Source organism: Arvicola amphibius, chromosome 1 (assembly GCF_903992535.2).
Source record: "Arvicola amphibius chromosome 1, mArvAmp1.2, whole genome shotgun sequence".
NCBI classification, from domain to species: Eukaryota; Metazoa; Chordata; class Mammalia; order Rodentia; family Cricetidae; genus Arvicola; species Arvicola amphibius.
The window spans coordinates 54,710,237-54,731,969 of NC_052047.1; the positions used below are offsets into that span (position 1 = coordinate 54,710,237).

General features: G+C 37.2%; 1 protein-coding gene across 12 annotated transcripts in view; it reads left to right on the forward strand.

Annotated features, from left to right (window-relative positions):
• The window catches only part of Lcorl (ligand dependent nuclear receptor corepressor like), a 147,247-nt gene that overhangs the window by 55,376 nt on the left and 70,138 nt on the right, over positions 1 to 21,733 (forward strand). For 8 of the 12 annotated variants that reach the window (XM_038328370.1, XM_038328353.1, XM_038328381.1 and 5 more), the window contains exons 3-4: positions 11,251 to 11,330; positions 12,272 to 12,401. The exons of 2 other annotated variants lie outside the window; for them this stretch is intronic. In XM_038328370.1, the coding sequence (XP_038184298.1) occupies positions 11,251 to 11,330; positions 12,272 to 12,401 (210 nt within the window). Of the gene's footprint in view, positions 1 to 11,250; positions 11,331 to 12,271; positions 12,402 to 13,709; positions 13,757 to 21,733 lie in introns of all 12 variants that reach the window. 2 more of the 12 variants (XM_038328389.1, XM_038328329.1) reach the window with 2 other exon arrangements.

Sequence of the window (21,733 nt, forward strand, 5' to 3'; positions counted from 1 at the left end):
GAGCCTCTGGAACCTCAAAGCCTACTCCCAGTGACACACTTTCTTCAATAAAACCACACCTGCTACAAGGCCACATCTCCAATGATGAGTCTGTGAGGGCCATTTCATTCAGACAACACTAAGAGATAGTCATATTTATTGGGCTAGAGAGATCGCAGAACAAATCTGTCCTGCTAAATTAACATTGGATGTTAAATAAAGTAAGGGAACGTGGAGAGCAGAGGACTAGATGGGGTACATATTATGAATCCAGTTTGGCTTGTTTTGCCCAGTGTTGAGCCCCTTAGCATTCCCAAATGCTTGCCATATTCCTGGGCCTTCTTTTTCTCAGATGCTGGTTATACCTACTAAGGACCTTTCAGATGCTCTTCTCACCTCCAGACTGTGCTTTGGAAAATTGGGCTACCTATGCAAGTTCAGTAAGTGGGCTTTTCTTCATAAGCACAGTCATAGATGCTGGTCACACCTGTGGGCAGTCCTTCAGGAATATGATTGGGAATGCTGGCTTTGCCCCTGAGCAGCGTTTTGCAAGGTTGAGTCTAGGTCTTTGGAACCTTAAGTGTATTTATCTAGAAACCTAAATTTCTGCCTCTATGACTAACGGTTACTGTGTGATTCTGATTCAGTTTCTTCCCTGTAGTCGAAAGTTCTGCTGACCAGGTTTCGGTGTATAGTCTCTGACACTTTGCTGAGCTTGCTGGGAGAATAGATCATAGAAGTCTTTTTAACATGGTCTTGCATGGCTTCTCCAGGTGGGTGCTGAGTGCCAAGAAGAGAGGTGTTCCTGCCATCTCCAGTCTCTGCCAGTGCCAGTGTGCATCCCTTGTCTGATTCTCCCTTCTTTTCTGCTTCTTAATAGTTTCGTTAGTGTAAGTATGTTTCAGGTTTTCTAAGTCCCTCTGCCTTAATACCTTGAAGCTGGCCATCTGCTATTGGCATTCTTTGCCCTGACAGCCAGGAGCTCCTAGACTAAGACAATCCTGTCAGAATGGACTTTTAAAAGACTTTCTCTCCTACTTTGTAAAGTTCCTTGTTTTACTTTGCTCTTGAAGCTAGAGACATTTGAGTGTCACTTACCTTTCTGCTAGCCATTGTCTGGCTTTCCTCACTGTTTCTTGGAGAGTCTGTTAGACCACACTTGCTTGTCAACCCAAGGAATCATAGATTTTAAGGGACCAATTAAGTGAGTTTTGTTAATTGTATTTTGGTTTTTATTTACTTTTCACTTTATTTTTATATAGATTTTTTTTTTTTGGCTTGGTGGAAAACTTGTAAATTTTGAGAAAGGAGCACGGAGAATTTATGCACTGAACTTACTGTCTCTTTGTCAGGGCATTTCTTCTGGTATAGATTCAGAGCTTCTCTGAGACAATGTTTAGATAAAGGTTCAAAAACAAACATTGAAGAGAAGTCAGGAAACAGGTTTTTTGTTTGTTTGTTTCTGTTGAGTTTGGGGAAGTAACTTGTGTTTGTGATGATACATTTAAAAACTAAATTTACCTCTTTGCTAGCATAGGTTCTGAAAAGTGTAGAGCTTTTCATTGCCATTCATCAAGGGAGGAAAGTCCTTGGTCATATTGGCAGTAATGACTTTGGAAGTGACTAATAATAGAACAAAAAGTGTTTCAGTTTAACAGGAATATATTTTTTCTTTTTAAAAAATAGGTTTTTTCCCCCCACATATAATGTATCCATAGTTTTCCCTCCCTGTACTTCTTCCAATTCCTTCCCACTTCCCCTCCCATCCAGATGTGCTCCCTTTCTGTCTCTCATTAGAAAACAAACTTCTAAGAGATAATAATAAATTATTATTATTTTAATATTTATTGTGTTAATGTTATTTACATTATTAATATGTTAATATTATTAATAATAAGATATATAATAAAATGTGATATAAAACAAAAACACACCGAATTGAACAAAACCAACAGAAGAAAAGAGCCCAAGAGAAGGCACAAGTGCCAGGCCCACTTGTTTCCACACTCAGGAATCCCATAAAAACAGTGAACTGGAAGCCATAATATATAAACAAAGGAACTGTTGCAGACCCATGCAGGTGCTGTGAATACTGCTGTGGTCTCTATGAGCTCATAGGAGCTCTAATCATGCTCATTTGGAGGGCCTTGTTTTCTTGAGTGTCCTCCATCCCCTATGACACTTAATGTTCTTTCTTCCTCACCTTCTGCAGGGTTCCCTGAACCCTGATGAGAGCATTTGACAGATGCATCCCATTTAGTGCTGAATGTTCCAAGGTTGAAGGCATGATACCATTGTAGATAAGAGTGTTTGTAACTGGATTGGTGTTTTATGTTTCACTTTTGGTAGTGCAGAGTACTTTTCTGTACCAAGATACAGCATGAATGGGTGAAGGCTCTATGTAGGCACTATCTTGACTTCTCCATGTTCAAGGAGTTATATAGGTGTTGTCTTCAGCAATGGGGCCATGTGGGTAGTTTATGGTAATCAACATGTAGTCTTAATAACAGCCTGGGTTGTTTGGAGATTCCCATGGTACCACTTTGGTCAACAACTCATAGATGTAATACAACCCCAGATCTTGAAGCTTCATTTGGTGACAAGAGATGACTAGTTGGAGTGCTCCAATTATTTAGTGATTTCCTTTAGATGACCTTCTTTTTGTATATATTTTAGGAGGCTTCTACTATATTATGTTTCCATACTGCTCTCAGATGGCCCTTAATTTTAGCTGTCTCTCCCCATAGTCTCTCCTTTGCCTCTACTCCCACTTGATCCTCCTGTTCCATCTTCTTCCCATCCATCCATAACTGTCTTTTCTATTTTCCTTTCCTAATCTAATCATTCTGATCAACACCCCCTCCCCCGACATTTACCATATAACTAAACTCTGTGGTCCTACAGGTTATTATTGATTTAATAGCTAATGTCCACATTTAAGTGAATACATACCATATTTATTTTTCTAGCTCTGGAATACCTCCCTCGGAATAATAATTTTTCTAGTTCCACCCATTTACCTAAAAATATTATGATTTCATTGTTTTCAAAGGCAAGTATGCATTTTTGGGATATCTAGGTTATTTCCCATTTCTGGCTGTTATGAATAGAACAGCAGTGACCAAACATGGTTGAGCAAGTACCTTTGGTAGGATGAAGCATCCTTTAGGTACATGCCCAGGGGTAGTATAGCTGAATCCTGAGCAGATCAGTTTCCATCTTCCTAAGGAACTACCACACTGATTTCCAGAGTGACTGTACAAGTTTGCATTTCCACCAGGAAAGGAGAAAAGTGTTTTCCTTGCTGAACCCACATCCTTGTCAACATTAACATCACTTGTTTTATTGATCTTAATCATTCTTACAGGTGTAAGAAGGAATCTCAGAGGAATTGTGATTACATTTCCTTGATGACTGTGGATGTTAAACTTTTCTTTAAGTGTTCCTCAGCCATTTGAGTGTCCTCTGTCAAGAATTCTCTGTTTAAAATAAGAGGCCTTGAGCCAGACCTAACTCAAGCCAATGAATGCTTGCAAGTCAAGATGAATAAACTAAAGGGTAAACTGTGTATCTCAACGGCTATGCTATGGTTTCCACAACTAGAGTCTTCCTTTTTTCTTTTGTTTTGGTTTGATTTTTCTTTTAAATTTGGTTATGATTTGGGAAGGGGGTGGGTTGCAAGAGCAGAGGGCAGATGGGAGGAGAAGGGGTGATAAGTGAGATCAGAATACAATTATGTGAAATCCACAAAAAAAAAAACTGAGTAAAAGTAAAAACAAATTATCTGTTTAGACTTGTACCACATTTTTAAATTGGGTTATTTGTTTTCTTGATATCCAGTTTTTTTGAGTTCTTTGTATATTTTGAATATTGGGTCTCTATCTGATGTATAGTTGATAAAAATGATTTTTCTTTCTGTAGACTTTATCTGAATGACACTGTTCTTTTTTAATTTTTATTTATTTATTTATTTATTTATTTAAAATTTCCACCTCCTCCCATCCTCCCATTTCCCTTCCACTCCCCCCACTACCCTCCCCCTCGCTCTCTAGTCCTAAGAGAAGTCAGGGTGTCCTGCTTTGTGGGAAGTCCAAGGTCCCCCTCCATCCTAGGAAGGTGTGCATCCAGACAGACTAGGCTCCCAAAAAGCCAGTACATGCAGTAGAGTCAAAACAAAGTGCCATTATCATTGGCTTCTCAGTCAGCCCTCATTGCCAGCCACATTCAGAGAGTCCGGTTTGATCACATGCTCGTTCAGTCCCAGTCCAGCTGGCCTTGGTGAGCTCCCATTAGATCAGTCCCACCGTTTCCGTGGGTGGATGCACCCCTTGCGGCCCTCACTTCCTTGCTTATGTTCTCCCTCCTGCTCTTCATCTGGGCTTTGGGAGCTCAATCCAGTGCTCCAATGTGGATCTCTGTCTCTATCTCCATCCCTCACCAGATGAAGGTTCTATGTTGATATGTAAGATAGTCATCAGTGTGGCTATAGGATAAGGCCAGTTCAGGTGCCCTCTCCTCTACTGCCCACGGACCTAGTTGGGTAAATCCCCTTGGACACCTGGGAACCCCTCTAAAGCCAAGACTCTTGCCAACCCTAAACTGGCTCCCTTAGTTAAGATATCTTCTTTCCTGCTCCCATATCCACACTTCCTCCATCTCAATTATCCCATTCCCCCAGGCTCTCCCCAGTCCTCCCCTTCTCCCTTCTCTCTCCCCATCTCCCCTTTCCCCCACCCCACCCCACCCCCATGCTCCCAACTTTTGCCCGGCGATCATGTCTACTTCCAATATCCAGGAGGATAACTATATATTTTTCTTTGGGTTCACCTTCTTATTTAGCTTCTCTAGGATCACGAACTACAAGGCTTAATGTCCTTTGTTTATGGGTAGAATCCACTTATGAGTGAGTACATACCATATTCCTTTTTTTGGGTCTGGGTTATCTCACTCAGTAAAGTGTTTTCTATTTCCATCCATTTGCATGCAAAATTCAAGATGTCATTGTTTTTTACCGCTGCTACACCTTCTTTATCCATTCCTCTATTGAAGGGCACCTAGGTTGTTTCCAGGTTCTGGCTATTAGAAATATGCTGCTATGAACATAGTTGAACAAATGCTTTTGTAGTATGATTGGGCATCTCTCGGGTGTGTTCCCAAGAGTGGAATTGATCCTGAGGTAGGTTGACTCCCAGTTTCCTGAGAAACCCCCACATTGATTTCCAGAGTGGTTGTACAAGTTTGCATTCCCACCAACAATGGATGAGTGTTCCCCTTACTCCACATCCTCTCCAGCATAGGCTATCATTGGTGTTTTTGATTTTAGCCATTCTGACAGGTGTTAGATTGTATCTCAAAGTGTTCTTTACTGTGCAGAAGCTTCTCAGTTTCATTAGGTTCCATTTATTAATTGTTGATCTTAGTGACTGTGCCATTTGTATTGTGTTCAGAAAGTCTTTTCCTGTGCTAATGATTTCAAGACACTTCCCCACCTTGTCTTTTCTCAGGTTCATTGTTTCTGGTTTTATGATGAGGTGTTTGATCCATTTGAACTTGAGTTTTGTGCAGGGTTATAAGTACAGATCTGTTTGGATTTTCCTACGTATAACTATCCACTTTGACCATCACCATTTGTTGAAGATACTGTCCAGTGTGTATTGCTGGTTTTATCAGGTGTCTGTATGTATGTGGATTTATGTCTGGATCTTCAGTTTGATTGCATTGATCAGTGTGTCTGTTGTTCCAACACCATGCTGTTTTTATTACTATGGATCTGTTATACAGCTTGGAATTGGTGATAGTGATACCTCCTGAAACTTTTTATTCAGGATTGTGTTAGCTGTTTTTTGTTTGTTTGTTTTTGTTTTTTGTATGCATGTGTGTGTGTGTCCATATGAAGCTGAACTTGCCCTTTCGAGATTTGTGAAGAATTGTGGTTGATGGGGATCACATTGAATCTGCAGACTGCTTTTGGAAGAATGGCCATTTTTTACTATATTAATCTTTCCATCTCCTGATATCTTCTTTAATTTCTTTCTTCATTATCCTAAAGCTTTTATCATACAAGTTTTTTACTTGCTTGCATAGAGTTAACCTGAGATACATTACTTGAGGCTATAGTAAAATGTGTTGCTTCCCTGATTTCTTTCTCAGTCCCTTTGTCATTTATATATAGTAGGACTACTGATTTTTGTGAGTTAATATTGTATCTACCTACCTTGCTAAAAGTGTTTATCAGTTGTAGAAGTACCCTAGTAGAACTTTTAGGGTCACTTATGTATATAGTATTATATCATTTGCAAATAAAGATATTTTGATTTCTTTCTTTCTAGTTTGTTTCTTCTTGATCTTCAGTGTTCTTATTACTCTAGCTAAGACTTCAAGTACTATATTGAATAAGTATGGAGAGAGTGGACAGCCTTGTCTTGTTCCTGATTTTAATGGAATTGCTTTGAGTTTCTGTTCATGTAATTTAATATTGTCTTCAAGCTTGCTATAGATTCCCTTTATTATGGTTAGGTATGTCCCTTGTATCCCTAATTTCTCCAGGGCTTTTATCATGAAGGGGTGTTGGATTTTGTCAAAGGCCTTTTCTTCATCTAATGAGATGATCATGTGATTTTTGTCATTCAGTTTGTTTATAGAATGGATTACATTTTTTGATTATTTATATATATTGAAATATTCCTGCATCTCTAGGATGAAGCCTGCTTGATCATGGTGGATGATCCTTTGGATGTGTTCTTGGATTAGGTTTGCAAGTATTTTTTATATTTATTTGTTTGTTTGTTTGTTTATTTATTGTGTATACAATATTCTGTCTGCGTGTATGCCTGCAGACCAGAAGAGGGCACTAGACCCCATTACAGATGGTTGTGAGCCACCATGTGGTTGCTGGGAATTGAACTCAGGACCTTTGGAAGAACAGGCAGTACTCTTAACCGCTGAGCCATCTCTCCAACCCTGTTTGCAAGTATTTTTATTGAGCATTTTTGTATCTATGTTTATAGAAGAAATTGTTCTGTAATTCTCTTATTTTTTGGTTGGGTCTGTATGTAGTTTGGGTATCAGAGTAACTGTGATCTTAAAAAGAATTGGGCAGTGTTCCTTCTGTTTCAGTTTTGTAGAATAATTTAAGGAGTATAGGCATCAATTCTTCTATGAAAGTGTTATAGAAATCTGCACTTAAACCATCTGGTCCTGAGCTTGTTTTTGTTGGGAGAATTTTTAATGACTGCTTCTATTATACTTAGGGTTATAGGTCTGTTTAAATTGCTTTAGCTCATCTTAATTTAATTTTGATAAGTAACATGTATTGAGAAAATTATCCATTTCATTTAAATTTTCCCATTTGTTGGAATATACGATTTTTAAGTATGTCCTTATGATTCTCTGGATTTCCTCAATTTCTGTTATATTCATTTATATTTGTTATGTTGTTATATTAATTTCTAATTGTATTAATTTGGATCTTTTGCTGCATTTTAGTTAATTTGAATAAGGGTTTATTGATCTTATTGATCTTTTTCAAAGAACCAACTCTTAGTTTCATAGATTCTTTGTATGTTTGTTTATCTTGTTTCTCTTTTATTGATTTTGGCCCTCAGTTTGATTATTTCTTGTCATCTACTCCTTTTGAGTTTGATTACTTTTTTGTTTTAGAGCTCTTGGGTGTGCTGTTTAAATTGCTGAGTATGAGATCTCTGCAGTTTTTTATGTGGGCACACAGTGCTATGAATTTGCCTCTTGGAACAGCTTTCATTGTGTCCCATAAGTTTGGGTGTTCTTTCTTGTTCATTTTCATTCTAGACAGTCTTTATATCTTCACCCAATTTTCTTTCAGTAGAGAAATGTTCAGTTTTCGTGAGTTTATAAGCTTTTTGCTGTTGTTAATATCAAGCTTTAGTCCATGGTGGTCAGACAGGGTACAGGGTGTTATTTCAGTTTTCTTTTATCTCCTGAAACTTGGTTTGTGTCTAAGTATGTGGTCAATTTTGGAGAAAATTCCATGAACTGCTGGGGAAGAATGTATATTATTTTGTGTTTGAGTAAAATCTTCTCTAAGTATCTATTAGATCCATTTGGTTTATGTTAGTTGGCACCAGCATTTCTCTGTTTAGTTTACTTTTTAATTTTCTAAAGTTTATTCTTCTTGCATATATTATATCCCAACTGCAGTTTTCCCTCCATTTCTCTCAGCTCCCCAAACCTCCCCTCTCCCCAGATCCACTCCTCCATTTCCCTTCAGAAACGAGCAGGTCTCAATGGTATCATAACAACCTAACAAGTTACGATAAGACTAGTCACAAATCCTCACATCAAGGCTGGATGATGCAACCCAGTAGGAGGATAATGGTCCCAAGAGCAGGCGAAAGAGTCAGAGACACCCCCCTCCACATACATATTGTTTGAGTCCAAGAACACCAAACTCACAACCATAACATGTATGCAGTGGACTTAGTTAGCTCAGACCAATTCATTCTCTGTGAGCTCCTATGGGCCCTGCCTAGTTGATTCTGTAAGCCATGTTCTCGTGGTGTCCTCAACCCCTCTGACTCCTACAATCCTTCCTCTCCCTCTTCTGTGGGGTTTTCCAGGTTCCGCCTAATGTTCGGCTGTGGGTCTCTGCATCTGCTCCCTTTAGTTGCTGGATGAAACCATGGCTGTACCACACTGAATCTGTTTGATCTTGTCTCTGTTTAGTTTTTGTCTAAATGATCTGTATATTGGCCAGAGTGGAATATTTAAGTCTCCCATGATCAGTGGGGGGGAGGGGGATTTAAGCTGTAGTAGTATTTCTTTTATGAATTTGGATGCCCTTGTGTTTGGTGCCTAGATTTTACAAATCTCAGTGTCCTCACATGGATTTTTCCTTTGATGCGTATCATGTCCATTCCTGTCTCTACTGATTAGTTTTGGTTTAAGTCTATTTTCTCAGTAATTAAATTAGCCACACCTGCTTACTTTTTAGGTAAATTTGCCTGGAATATCTTTTCCATTCTTTTACTCAGAGGTGATGTTTTTCCTTGATGTTAAGGTGTTTGCTGGATACTACAGAAGATGCAACAGAAGAATGGATTCTGCTTTCAAATCTGTTCTGTTAGTCTGTGTCTTTATGGGAGATAAAGACCATTAATGTTTAGAGATATCAGTGAGCAGTATTTTTTGATTCCTGTTATGTGGTGGTGGTGAGTGTGTTTCATTTGCTGATTTAGGATTATTTATTATTCCATATGGTTAACGTCTTTAGGTTGGAGTTTTCCTTCTAGTGCCTCTTGTTTGACTGGATTTGTAGATAGGTATTGCTTAAATTTTATTTTATCATGGACTATTTTCTTAGTCTGTTGTGAGTAAAAGTTTTACTGGGTATAGTGTTTTCTTATGACATCTGTGATCTGTTATAGAGTCTGTAGCATATCTGAGTAGGCCATTCTGACTTTTAGAGTCTCCATTGAGAAGTCGGGTGTAATTCTGCCTTCATATGTTTTTTGGTCTTTTTCCGTTGGAGTTTTCAATATTCTTTCTTTGTTTTGTACATTTAGTGTTATATTTATTATGTGCCAAAGAGACTTTGTTTTCTAGTCCAGCCTATTTGGTGTATTGTGTGCCTCTTGTACCTTGAAAAACATCTTTGTTTAGGTTAGAGAAATTTTCTTCTGTGATTTTGTTGAAAACATTTTCTGTGCCTTTGACCTGGATTTCTTCTCCTTTCTTTATTCCTATTATTCTTAGATTTTGTAGTGTCCCAAATTTCCTGTTATTTTATACCAGGAGGTTTTTAGATTTAATATTTTCATTGACTGAGATATCCATTTCTTCTATTGTGTTTTCAGTGCCTGAGATTCTTTCATCTCTTATATTATGTTGACAAGGCTTTCCTCTGAGGTTCCTGTTCCAGTTCCTAAATTTATCTCAGTTTGGGTTTTCTTTATAAATTCAATTTCCACTTTCAGTTCCTGAGGTGTTTTACTCATTTCTTTATACTCTTTGTGTTTTCATAGATTCTGAAAGGGATTTATTCATTCCTCTTTAATATCATCTATCATATTTATAAATGCCACTAAGATCTCTTTCTTGTGCTGCAGGTATATTTCCATACTTAGGGCCTGCTCTGGTAGGGTTGCTGGGCTCTAATGGAGATATAGTGTCCTGGCTGTTAATTGATTATATTTCTTCTGTCTACATTATGCTCAATAACCTCCTTCCCACCAAGCCCCTCTGCCCAGCTCTCCTTTCCTAAGTTTTTCATGCCCCTCTACATTTAATTAGAGTGCTTGCAACTTGGTTATTTACTTGAGCAAGGACATCTTACTCTTCCCTTCTGCCAGCATCTACTAACTTCCTTTAACTCTTCATGGGGAAAGTGAGGCCTAATGAGCCCTTTGGCATTTATGATGGAATGTGGATAGGCCAAGTCTTCTGCAGGTAACCACTGCCTCTCCCAGTACATAGGTGCAGTAGCTCTGTCATGTCCAGAATACAATACTTCTCTCATGCTCCAACTCTTAAATTTTGCTCCTTCTTCCAAGATGTTCCCCAAGTGTCAGGGTGGACAGAATGTGATATAGATGCCCCATAGGGCGAAGCACTTAAAAATCATTTGTTCTCAGCACTTTTTGGCAAATTATGAGTCTTTGTATAACTGTCACCACTGTAAACAGGAATTTCTCTGACCAAGGCTGAGAGCAGCACTAATCTATGGGAAATAGTATATGGTTTGCATTGGATTATATACCCTATTTGTTTCATCCATTTTTCTTGTAACTAAGCTTTTGGAAATAAAAAGAGTCTGGCCTTATTTTTGATTTACCAATGGATTGCTACTTGTTTTTGTAAGCATCATTCCGTTTTCTCAAACTTGGTGTTCTTGACACATTGGTTCTTTCTCTGTGTTATATTTTCTCTCAGATTGTGCACAATTTATTTCTTTCTTTCTTCCTTATATCACCCACTTTGGTCTGCCTGTCATAATGAAAATAAAAAGGAAATGAATAGTTATGATTGGATCCTTGAAGTGATTAGATGATACTTAAAATTCTGTTAGAAAATTATTAATGTATAACCAGCTCATTTTCTTGATATTTTATGTCATGGCCCATTGTTTATTTTTCTAGATATCAAGAGGTTAATTTGAAAGTTAGACTTTCTCCCCTTACTTTTAGTAGTTAGGTTTTGTTTTTTTCATTTTTCCTTTTGCCATTGCTGTGGAAGATGGTGATTTTGCTGGTTTTTATAAAGTTAGTATATTTAATGAATATTTTCCTTCTTTTAAAGACTGTGAACCAGAAGAGCTGACTGACTGGTCTATGGATGAAAAATGTTCATTTTGTAACCTACAGAGAGAAGCAGTCAGTGTAAGTGCTAGTGCCATGAAATTATTTTAAAAATAATTACACAATTGCAATAGTTTTTTAACTTAATTTGTTCTGATAATTGTGACTCAGTGAAAATTTAAATACTTGATTTTGTTGAATGGAAAGAATATGTCCAACATTTAGTTTAGCTTTTAGAATTCATAATTTTTTTCTTTTCTTTCTTCCTTTTGGGGGGAGTTCTTTTTGTTTATTTGTTTGTTTTTGTTTTGTTTTTTATTTTTTGTTTGTTTGGTTGTTTGATTGGCTTTGGTTTGATTTGGCTTTCCTCCTTCACATTTACTTCTTATTTCTCCCTGACTCATGAACTTCACCTTAGGTCATGTTGGTAATTTAGGTATCCAAGGGTGAACTTGGAGACCTAGTTTATGTAAGACCAATCTATAATCTGGTTTCTCAGCATTTGGTAGTAAGGGGATAATATGCTACTATCTGTAACCCTTTCACTACTTTTAAAGTCTTTGGCTATCAGAAATATATCCTGTATTGATATGAAATATATACCTACTATATGGAGGACATAGATGTGTATAACTAACATCTTTTTGTATGGTGAGAAATCCTGATTTCTTATCTTTTGTGATGAGAAGAGCTAAGAAGAATTTGAGACTCTGTGAAGCTCATCTAGCAGGATTACTTTATGGCATGCATATAGTAAAATTTCAGCAGTGCCTGCCCACCCTCTCCTTTGCCTCCCAGTACACACATTTTATCATAGTTTTGGTAAGGAATAAGGCTATTTTGCTTCTGTTCAAAATACGTTTGTGTTTTTTTTTCCTGAATCCTATTAGACTTTATATTCTTTTTATGTAATTTTATATTTTATAAAAGGCAGAACAACATTGAAACAATTTTCACATACTTAGTTGGAACTCAGGTTTAAATGAAAAGTAATTAGGTTTGTTACTTTCTTATAATTTTAGGATTGTCTCCCATCTCTTGATTCTTCACAGTCAACGCCAACAGAGGAGCTATCATCTCAGGGCCAGTCCCACACTGATAAGATTGAATGCCAAGCAGAAAATTACCTAAATGCACTCTTTCGAAAGAAAGGTAATACTGGCATGCTTTGTCATTTCACATGTGCAGTGTTTGAATTCTTCTCTAGAGGACTTTCATTCATATGTCAGGTCCCACTTTACTTTTAATTACTTTCTTTGTTCTTGTAGGGCCAATAAGATTATCAGTTCTCTTGTGCTAGCCATTTGTTTTCAACATCCTATTCCCAAATTTCTCCTTCATAGGCACCTTTCAAAAGATTTTTGTGCTTCTGACTTTCATTATTTTATAGCTGTTCTCAAGTCTTAAAAAATTGTTAGATGATAAAGTTATAGAATGTTATGTTGCAGACCTATCCTTAATGATGTGTCTCTTACATCTTTTGCCAACTGGCATACTGCTTTAGTGTCAGCTTGAGTATGCATAATTGACATTAAAAAGTCTGCTCCGTATTTGTCTGTCTGATGTATTTCAACCAAATGTGTTTTGTTTCACTTATGCTCATACTTGACACATATCTATAAGGTAAAAACAGTTTTTATATTTAAACTACTTGGGAAAAGTATAGGGTCTTCCATGTATGTACCTAAACATTCCCATGGTTGTAAGTTGTCTTTCTTCAACCCCATGTGGATGTTTGGAGAAAGGAGTGTTTGGGTTTGTGTGTGATGAAGTTATCTTTAACTTAATAGAGATCAAGAGAACACTGCTGTGTTCTTACCTTGGTGCTGATTCTATTTTACTCCTCATCAAAGTTAGGTTCCAGCATATATTTTCTGCTAAATTATAGCTTCATAGTTTAAAAATATTGAACATTAATATTAAAAGTACTGTTCACCTTTGAGTCTTTTATTAGAAGAGTTGTTGACTCTTCTAAGTTCTTTGGATTCAATTTTGAGAATCCTGATTACAACTATCACTAATATAATTAAAAGGTCTAAAATCTACTTTTCAAAAATCTGAAATAACTTAGAAAAAAGCCTATCTGGTATATTACTAAAATAGTTTTGGAGAATTTGTATTATCTTAAAAGTATATTTCCTCACAATTTTTTACAGGAACCATTGTTAAACTTAGTGATGCATTTTCTTTAAGATTTGTAACACACTAATTTAGAAAAATATTCTGCCAGTGTGGTTATAATACCTGGTTGTCAGTCTTGGACATCTCAGGATTAAAGTTAACACAGTGTGGTTTGATTTACACTGGAATTCGTCATTCCTTATTTTTCCTTTGAGGCATTTATAGTGGTAATAAATAGAGTTGTCAATATTAATAACTTTCAGTTCATTATAGTATGGAGTTAGCCTATGCTCCATTGCCTTGTTAAGAGTAATCAGTAAAAACTTGGTACTATTTCAGCTGATTCAAGCATCTGGGTCTCCAAGAGGTCTCCTACCAATAGTTGGGTGAGTGTTGCTGGGTATTTAGTGACCTCTCCATTTGGAATTTTCTTATTTTCTTAGTGATTGTTTGAAAGATTACCAAGAATTTAAGTGAAAGATTCTTATTAGTATAGTACTTTTGCCTTATTTCAGGACTTTGATAATTCCTGTAGTTTTAGTACATCACCATTTTTTGGATTTAGCTAGGGTTTTGTTATTATTGTTTGACTATTTTCCTTCAGTAGAACTGTTTTAGAGATGTCCATTCTGGTTTGACCAGAATAAGGACAGAAAAGAATACTTTCTTATGGTATAAACTCTATTAAATAATTGGTTTGTTGCTTTACAATAATGTAATAAACTATACTTTGACATAACAGGTAATAAATGTTTTCAAAGACAGGAAATACGTGAATGTTTGGAATAGCAGCTGAGATATTGATGAAGCTTTTGCTTTCTGAAACATTCCTTAATTTGATCATTTTTAGATATTCTGGATATTCACAGCAGTAGTATTGCTACTTTGCTATTGAATTTGAGCAACAGGTTTATACTAATCTCGTCTAAATATAAAGTAAAATTTATATTCTATTCTTATTTATTTATTGTGTTTTTCTAACATAGAAATTTGAGGGATATGTTAATGATAAATATAAATAATTATATGTGGATTAATAATGTCATCAATTAGGATTGAACATTTAAAGCTTGTGTTAGTCACTCTTCTTATTCAATGACAGAACTACTTGAGAGAGTTATTTTGACTCACTGTTTCAGGAGATTTCAGTCCTTCGTGGTGGGGAAGGCATGTAGACTTAAACAACTCTAGCTTTCATAGTTCTGTGTAGGAATATGAGGCACAGCTCCTTGCACAGCAGCCAGGCAAAGAAACAAAGCATAATACCAAAATGTGGGCTGTAAGCTTTAAAGGCCTTCCTTCATCACCCATTTCCATCATCCTGGTCCCACTTCTAAATTTCCCACAGCTTCCCTCAACAGTATCACCAGCTAGAAGCCACAAGTTGGAAGATTCAAGCCTAGAGAGTCACCTCTGTTGAGACCACTACAGTGCTGCACCCTTCTGATTCTAGACTGTATTAAAAGAGAAGTTGTTACTGCCATGCTAACGGCAGAGAAAGTGGTGCTCAAAGTCACACAGCACCTCAGGTCAGGGTTTTGAACCTAAGGAGAAATGTCTAACCATCTCAAAACCTCAGCATTTCAAGAATAAATGAATGAGACAAAGAATGTTCTGTGTCATGAGCACCTTAATTTAAAAAGAGAAAAAAAGTACATTTGCTATTTTTGTAGCTTAGTATTATAATTGTTTTATTTAAATTGAGTAGTCTAGAGAACTATGAAAATGTTGGTATTTGTCATAAATTTATATTTTCCCCTTAGAGAGCTTTTCTTTCTATTTTCCATGATTAGTTCCTTATATAGGATGCCCTTGCATCCTATATAATTTTTGGAATGGAGGATCTCTATTATTACTTAAACCAAATTCAGGCTGGGCAATCTCTTGTAATTAGAAGCAAGTGAAAAGCTTGTTGAAGCTTGACAAAGAATGGTAGAGGGATGTCCTAGTACACAGACAAACTTTTACTTATTTCCTAAATGAATTTTGTCTGAAGTTCAACTATAAAATAGAAAACAATTAAGTTTTATGTTAAAAGAAATTTCATTTTTTTACTCTATTCTTCAACTTCCAAGGAGAGAACCTGCAATATTTTAGTCTCTTAGTCAAGATTTTCTTTCTTTTTTGAGTCCAGAAACTCAAAATCCTCCAGTCTCAGCTTCTCTGGTACTTGTATTACAAGTATATACTACTAGCAAATCTTTTTTATTTTTTGAAATTAAAATGTAATTGTATCATTTTTCCCTTTCTCCTTAGACCCTTCCCATGTACCCCCTTGCTATCTCTCAAGTTTTTGACCTCTATTTCTTTGTTGTTAAAGTTGTGCGCATGCATGTGTGCACGTGCAGGCACGCACGCGTGCGCACACGCACACACATTCCTAAATATATGAATACAACCTGCTTAGTCTGTATAATGCCACTTGTCCTCCTCCTCATGTACTTGATTTTAGAACTGACAACTTGGTATTTTGGATAGCCAGTTTGGGCACTCTTCCCTATAGAAGACTATTTTCCCACTTCCAGCATTCCTTAGTTACTTATAAGGTTTTTGTTTTATTTTGTGTTTTGTCTAGACCTGAGACCACATAAGATTCCCCCTTCTATATTAACTTGTCTATTGGTACAGTCCTTGTTCGGGTCATGTTGATGAGACTTTATGGTGTGGCTTTTCTTACATTTCTAAGAGATGAAATTTCACAGCAAACTTTCCGTTCCTCTGGCTCTCACAGTCTTTTCACTCCCTCTTCTGTAAAGATCCCTGAGCCTTAGGTATAGGAATTGTGTTGTAGATGCATCAATTGGGACTGGACTTCACAACTGCATTTTGATCAGTTGTACTTTTCTGCAAATGGCTTGCATCTATTGCAAAGAAGTTTCTGCAGTGAAGGGTAAGAAGTACACATATCTGTGGGTATAAGGATAACTATTTAGAATGTAATTAGGGATTATGCTGATTTAGTAAAGTAGAAGTTATAGGTTCTCAGTTTTCCTTCAAGATCCATGTCTTTACTAGCCCCAGCTAGCTGGCTGGATTTCTAGTACCATCCATGACTTCCCTCTTGTTGAATGGGCCTTAAGTCCAGTTAGAGCTGTTGGTTACCACCAAGGTATATGCCACTTTTGTAACCTTAGACATACCATGCCATGCTGCTCATTGTTGTATTAATAGGTATCATAGCTGGGTGGGACTACTAGTGGCTTTCCTCCCTTGGAAGCTTGTGTAGAAGGAGTTGTGGGCAGCTTCCCGCCACCCGGCTCTCGGCTGCTTGGCTAGCTTATGCCCCGACATAACAACATACAAATTGTATTCATTTAAACACTGCTTGGCCCATTAGCTCTAGCCTCTTATTGGCTAGCTCTCATATCTTGCTTTAACCCATATTTAGTAATCTGTGTAGCACCACGAGGTGGTGTCTTACCAGGAAGGATTCAGCATGTCTGACCTGGTTGCTGGCTTCATGGAGACTGTCCCAGAGAGGAGAGGTGTGGCAATTGCCTATGGCGACTGCCTGAAGCATCTGCCTTCTTTCTCCCAGAATTCTGTTCTGTCTACTCCACCTACCTAATTTTCTGTCGTATTAAAGGGCCAAGGCAGTTTCTTTATTAACCAATGAAAGTAACACATAGACAGATGACCCACCTCCGTCAAGCTTGCATATCACCTTTGATACCATAAATGCTAGTCCTTGGGAGGAGTCTTTCAGGTTAGAGCCAGCTCAGATCCTCTGGGACCTGTGTCCAAAGTATGTTATCTTTAGCAGTAGGGACTTACATTCAAGCTGTTGGAGACAACCGTGCATAATAGCAACAACCATTGTTTGGTGATTTTCTTGGACAACCCTGACCAACAACTCAAAGGGAGCTTCTCATGCTTGGTCATAAGAGTGTTTGTTAGTCTGTGGTTCTTGTGGGGTGCATTGTCAGTCCAGATGTAAAAATTCCATTTAAACTGTGTATCTATACACAGACTTAACATGTATCATATATAAACTTATGATTATGATTCCATGTGACTTATTCTGATACACTTACTGACTTTTTTTACCCCCTTCCTCCTATATTAATCTTTCTCCCACCTCGCTAATTAAAGCCCCCTCTAAGAAAATATTTCTTGAGTGAATAATTAATAAGATAAATTATGTTCAATTATATAAGCTTCTCTAAGCATTTACTAGTGTTAGTGCTTCATTTGATTTATTTAAAGAAGTACATTATTTAGTGCCTATATGTATAGTTTGCTTTTGCTATTTGTAGTTAAAATTGCTATGTATAGTATGAATATCAACCCATTTCCTTGTGTTTTGCTTTTGTAGTACTAGGATACAAACCCAAGCCCTTCCTATACTAGGCAAACAGTCTACAAATGAGGTATATTCCTAACCCTTAAGTCAGTTATTTTGTTCTGTTGTTTTTAATTTTCTTTTAATTTTTAATTTTTAGATTATATTTAATAATAGTGTATGTATATATGCACATATATGCATGTAGTCAGGTTTTTTATGTATATAATCATAATTCTGTAGCTATTTATGGCCTTGTCGAATGTTGTCTTGTAAACTAAATTATATTTTGGATTTTAGGTTCATATTCTCTGATTACCTATAGTATGAAAGTCATTCCTATATGGTTCCAGAATATGAAATATGCTGATTTTTTAATTAATATTGCCTAAATTGGACAAAGTATGTACATAGTAAACCAAGGGCCTTGAGCATATGAAGCAAGCTCTATTCTGAACTGTATCCCCAGCCATGAACCTTTAATTTCCAGAACCAAGTGTCTACTTTTGACTGCTTCAACCCCAGAGTGTTTGACTGTCAATCCTCCCCTCAGAAACACATGTTGTGGCTCCCTGAGTTTTTACTGCATGGTTTCCTTCCTCTTCCTTTATTCCTTGTACACTGTTTGTGTTTTTCTCTCTACCGTTTTCCTCCTGTGCTGAATTCAATAAAGAAATGAAGAAAGAATGAATATGTTAGATTAAAGAAATTCTGTTTAGAAAAAGCTATAATGATTTATTGTATGTTCGTGTGATTATAAGTGCAGTTGTACTACCATGTGTGTGGATGGTGTGGGAAGACAGCTTGCAGGAGCAGGTCCCCTCCTACCATGTGGACCCTGGTGATCCAATTTAGGTCTTCAGGCTTGGTGGCATTTGTTCACTGAGTCTCCTTATTTGTCCTGCTTTTTCCATTATTCCAAATTCGTCTGTGAAATGTTTTCTTCTAAAGTTAGAACTTCAGTCTCCTTTTAATTTCATCCGTTTTCAGTACCTAATCTTACCTAATTCTGAGAGCTTCAAGCTCTCATTTTAGATTAAAAAAAAAACAACTTTTTAGTCCTGACTGCTGTAAGCTTTATTTTTATTTATATGTAGATGTGTATATCTCTGTGTTTATGTGTTCAGGTTACCACAGAGGCCAGAAGAGGCCTTTAAATCTGCTGAAGCTAGAGTTAACAGGTGTTGTCAGCTGCCTCGCGTGGGTGCTGGGAACTAAGCTCTGGTCCTCTGCAAGAGCAGCAAGCGCTCTTTAACTGTTGAGTCATCTCTTCAGCATCCTGTCCTGAGTTCTCAAGTTCATATTCCTGTTTACTTCTTTCTAGGTATAGGAGACATTAGGTGTGACACGAGCTTTATTTACTCATTTTCAACTCTTCTACATCCTCTTTGCTACACTGTTAGATCCCTATACAGTGTTTTTCATTCCCGATTTATGCCTTAGTTTGTCTCTCTTCTGTTAAACTGTAAACTCTTTGTTGCCATGTTTTATTTAATTCTTTGCCTATATTAACCATATCAAGTTATGCTATATAAGTGAATGAATTTTTCCTCTCCAATTTCCCAGGAAATGGAAGGCTTTAAAACCTGTTATGTATATTGGGTTCTTTACATAGCTAACTGAAGCCAGGTGGTGGCGGCGCACACCTTTAATCCCAGCACTCGGGAGGCAGAGGCAAGTGGATCTCTGTGAGTTTGAGACTAGCCTGGTCTATAAGAGCTAGTTCCAGGACAGGCACCAAAACTACAGAGAAACCCTGTCTCCGGGGAAGGGAAGGGAACCATAGCTAACTGATATACCCAGTTCTGTTGAAAAGACACTACCTGCTAAATGCTTCTTATAACTACCTTTGTCATGGATCCATTTGTTTTATCTTGAAAATGAGTTTTTAAAAAATAATTTTTAAAAATTTTGACACTAATTTTAATTTTAGTACAAAGGCATAATTATCATACTTAAAAACCTTTGCCTGTGTTTTGCTGCTTAGTACTAGCATCAAAGGCAACTGAAAATCACATCCATAGCATTTTATATTCCTCTCTTCTGATACATTTAAAATAATCTGTGAAGTAAGAAATGTTCTACTTTTCTCAGAGACTTGGCCTGTTTTTAATTCCACACAAAAATTAAATATACTAGATTTTCTAAACCATTACATATACAAAATGGAATATAAAGTAACTAATTAAAATCTGAATCATGTTATTTTTTTTACTCTTCTACCCAGCTGTAATCCACTTGATAGGTGTACCGGCGGTCGGAGGGGTTTGGAAATAACCAAAATAGTCCTTTTATAATAAATCAGTTTTAATAAAAGGGGAAATAAGGGAACTTACAGAACCAAGGGTCCAGCGGAGCAGAAGGTAACACGGGGAAGAGCAAAACAGGGCTCCTTCCAGTGCCCCGATCCTTTTTAAGGGTATCCTACTCCCCTGGGGCAGCCACGCCCCTGAACGCAGGGATTGGGCCAGCTTCCCCAACAGATAGGGACCACGAAATGGGCAATAAATGAATCAGCTATTTTTTTCTTAGTTTTAGGTTCTACTTTCCACATAAACTGTAGTTATTTCAGTAAATAGAAATACTTGTAGGATACTTTAGAGAATTTTAAGAATAATTTTGACTGCAAAATGTCAATTGAGAGTATTAATCTGTGTAAACTTAGAACTTTAAAGGGAGAAATTTAATATTTTAGTCTTTTATATAATAAGTAATGCCTAATATATTACATGGTATTTTGGCCATTCATAAAGCTGCATTGTGTATGCCTCTTTATATGTATAGAGAGAGAAAAATGGAGGGAAGGAAATTATTTCCTGGTGTCTATGAGAGATTGGTTGTAGGACTCCTGCAGATACAAAATTTCCTACCTGCTCATGTCTTATAAAATAAAATGGTACAATATTTGCATATAACCTGCATATATCCTTCCCCTTATTTACTTTCTACAACAGACATTTCTTTATTTCTTAGAATTCATTGTGCAGTATAAATACCTGTGTAATTGTTGCTGGGAAATAATGACAAGAAACATATCCGTACAGGTTTGGTATAAATGTTTCATGAATGTTTTTGATTCACATCTTAAATCTAAGGATGTGGAATCTACAGTATGTAAAGGGCTGTTATGCTAGTCATTCAGTTTATATGCAGTTTAAGCACACATTTTAGTTATAAAATGTCTTTTTAATTAATTATTTATTTACTTAAAATTTTTGCCTCCTCCCCTTCCCCTCGCTCTCCAGTTCTAAGAAAAGTCAGGGTGTCCTGCCTTATGGGAAGTCCAAGGCCCCCCCTCCATCCTAGGAAGGTGTGCATCCAAACAGACTAGGCCCCCAAAAAGCCAGTACATGCAGTAGAATCAAAATCCAGTTTCATTATCATTGGCTTCTCAGTCAGCCCTCATTGTCAGCCACATTCAGAGAGTCCAGATTGATCACATGCTCGTTCAGTCCCAGTCCAGCTGGCCTTGGTGAGCTCCCCTTAGATCAGTCCCACTGTTTCCGTGGGTGGATGTGGTCCTGACTTCCTTGCTCATGTTCTCCCTCCTTCTGTTCTTCATCTGGGCTTTGGGAGCTTAGTCTAGTGCTCCAATGTGGGTCTCTTTCTCTTTCTCCATCCCTTGCCAGATGAAGGTTCTATGGTGATATGTAAGATATTCATCAATGTGTCTGGGATAAGGCCAGTTCAGGCGCCCTCTCCTCTGCTGCCTACGGACCTAGTTGGGGAATCTCCTTGGACACCTGGGAACCCATCTAGAGCCAAGACTCTAACCAAAAAAAAAACAAAAAAGTATGTGCAGTAGCTGGGCAGTAGTGGTGCACATCTTTAATCCCAGTACTCAGGTGGCAGAGGGAGGTGGATCTCTGAGGTCAAGGCCAGCCTGGTCTACAAAGCAAGTTCCAGAACAGCCAGGGCTACACAGAGAAACCATCTCGACAAAAACAAACAAAAAAATGTTTGTATGTTGTGTTCTCATCAGTGGCATTTACAGTAGTATGACTCAAAGCTTTAGAGTCTCACATGTAACACTATATTGTAGGACTATTAGGCCAGGCCAGTAAAGTAGAAGTATGAGTTA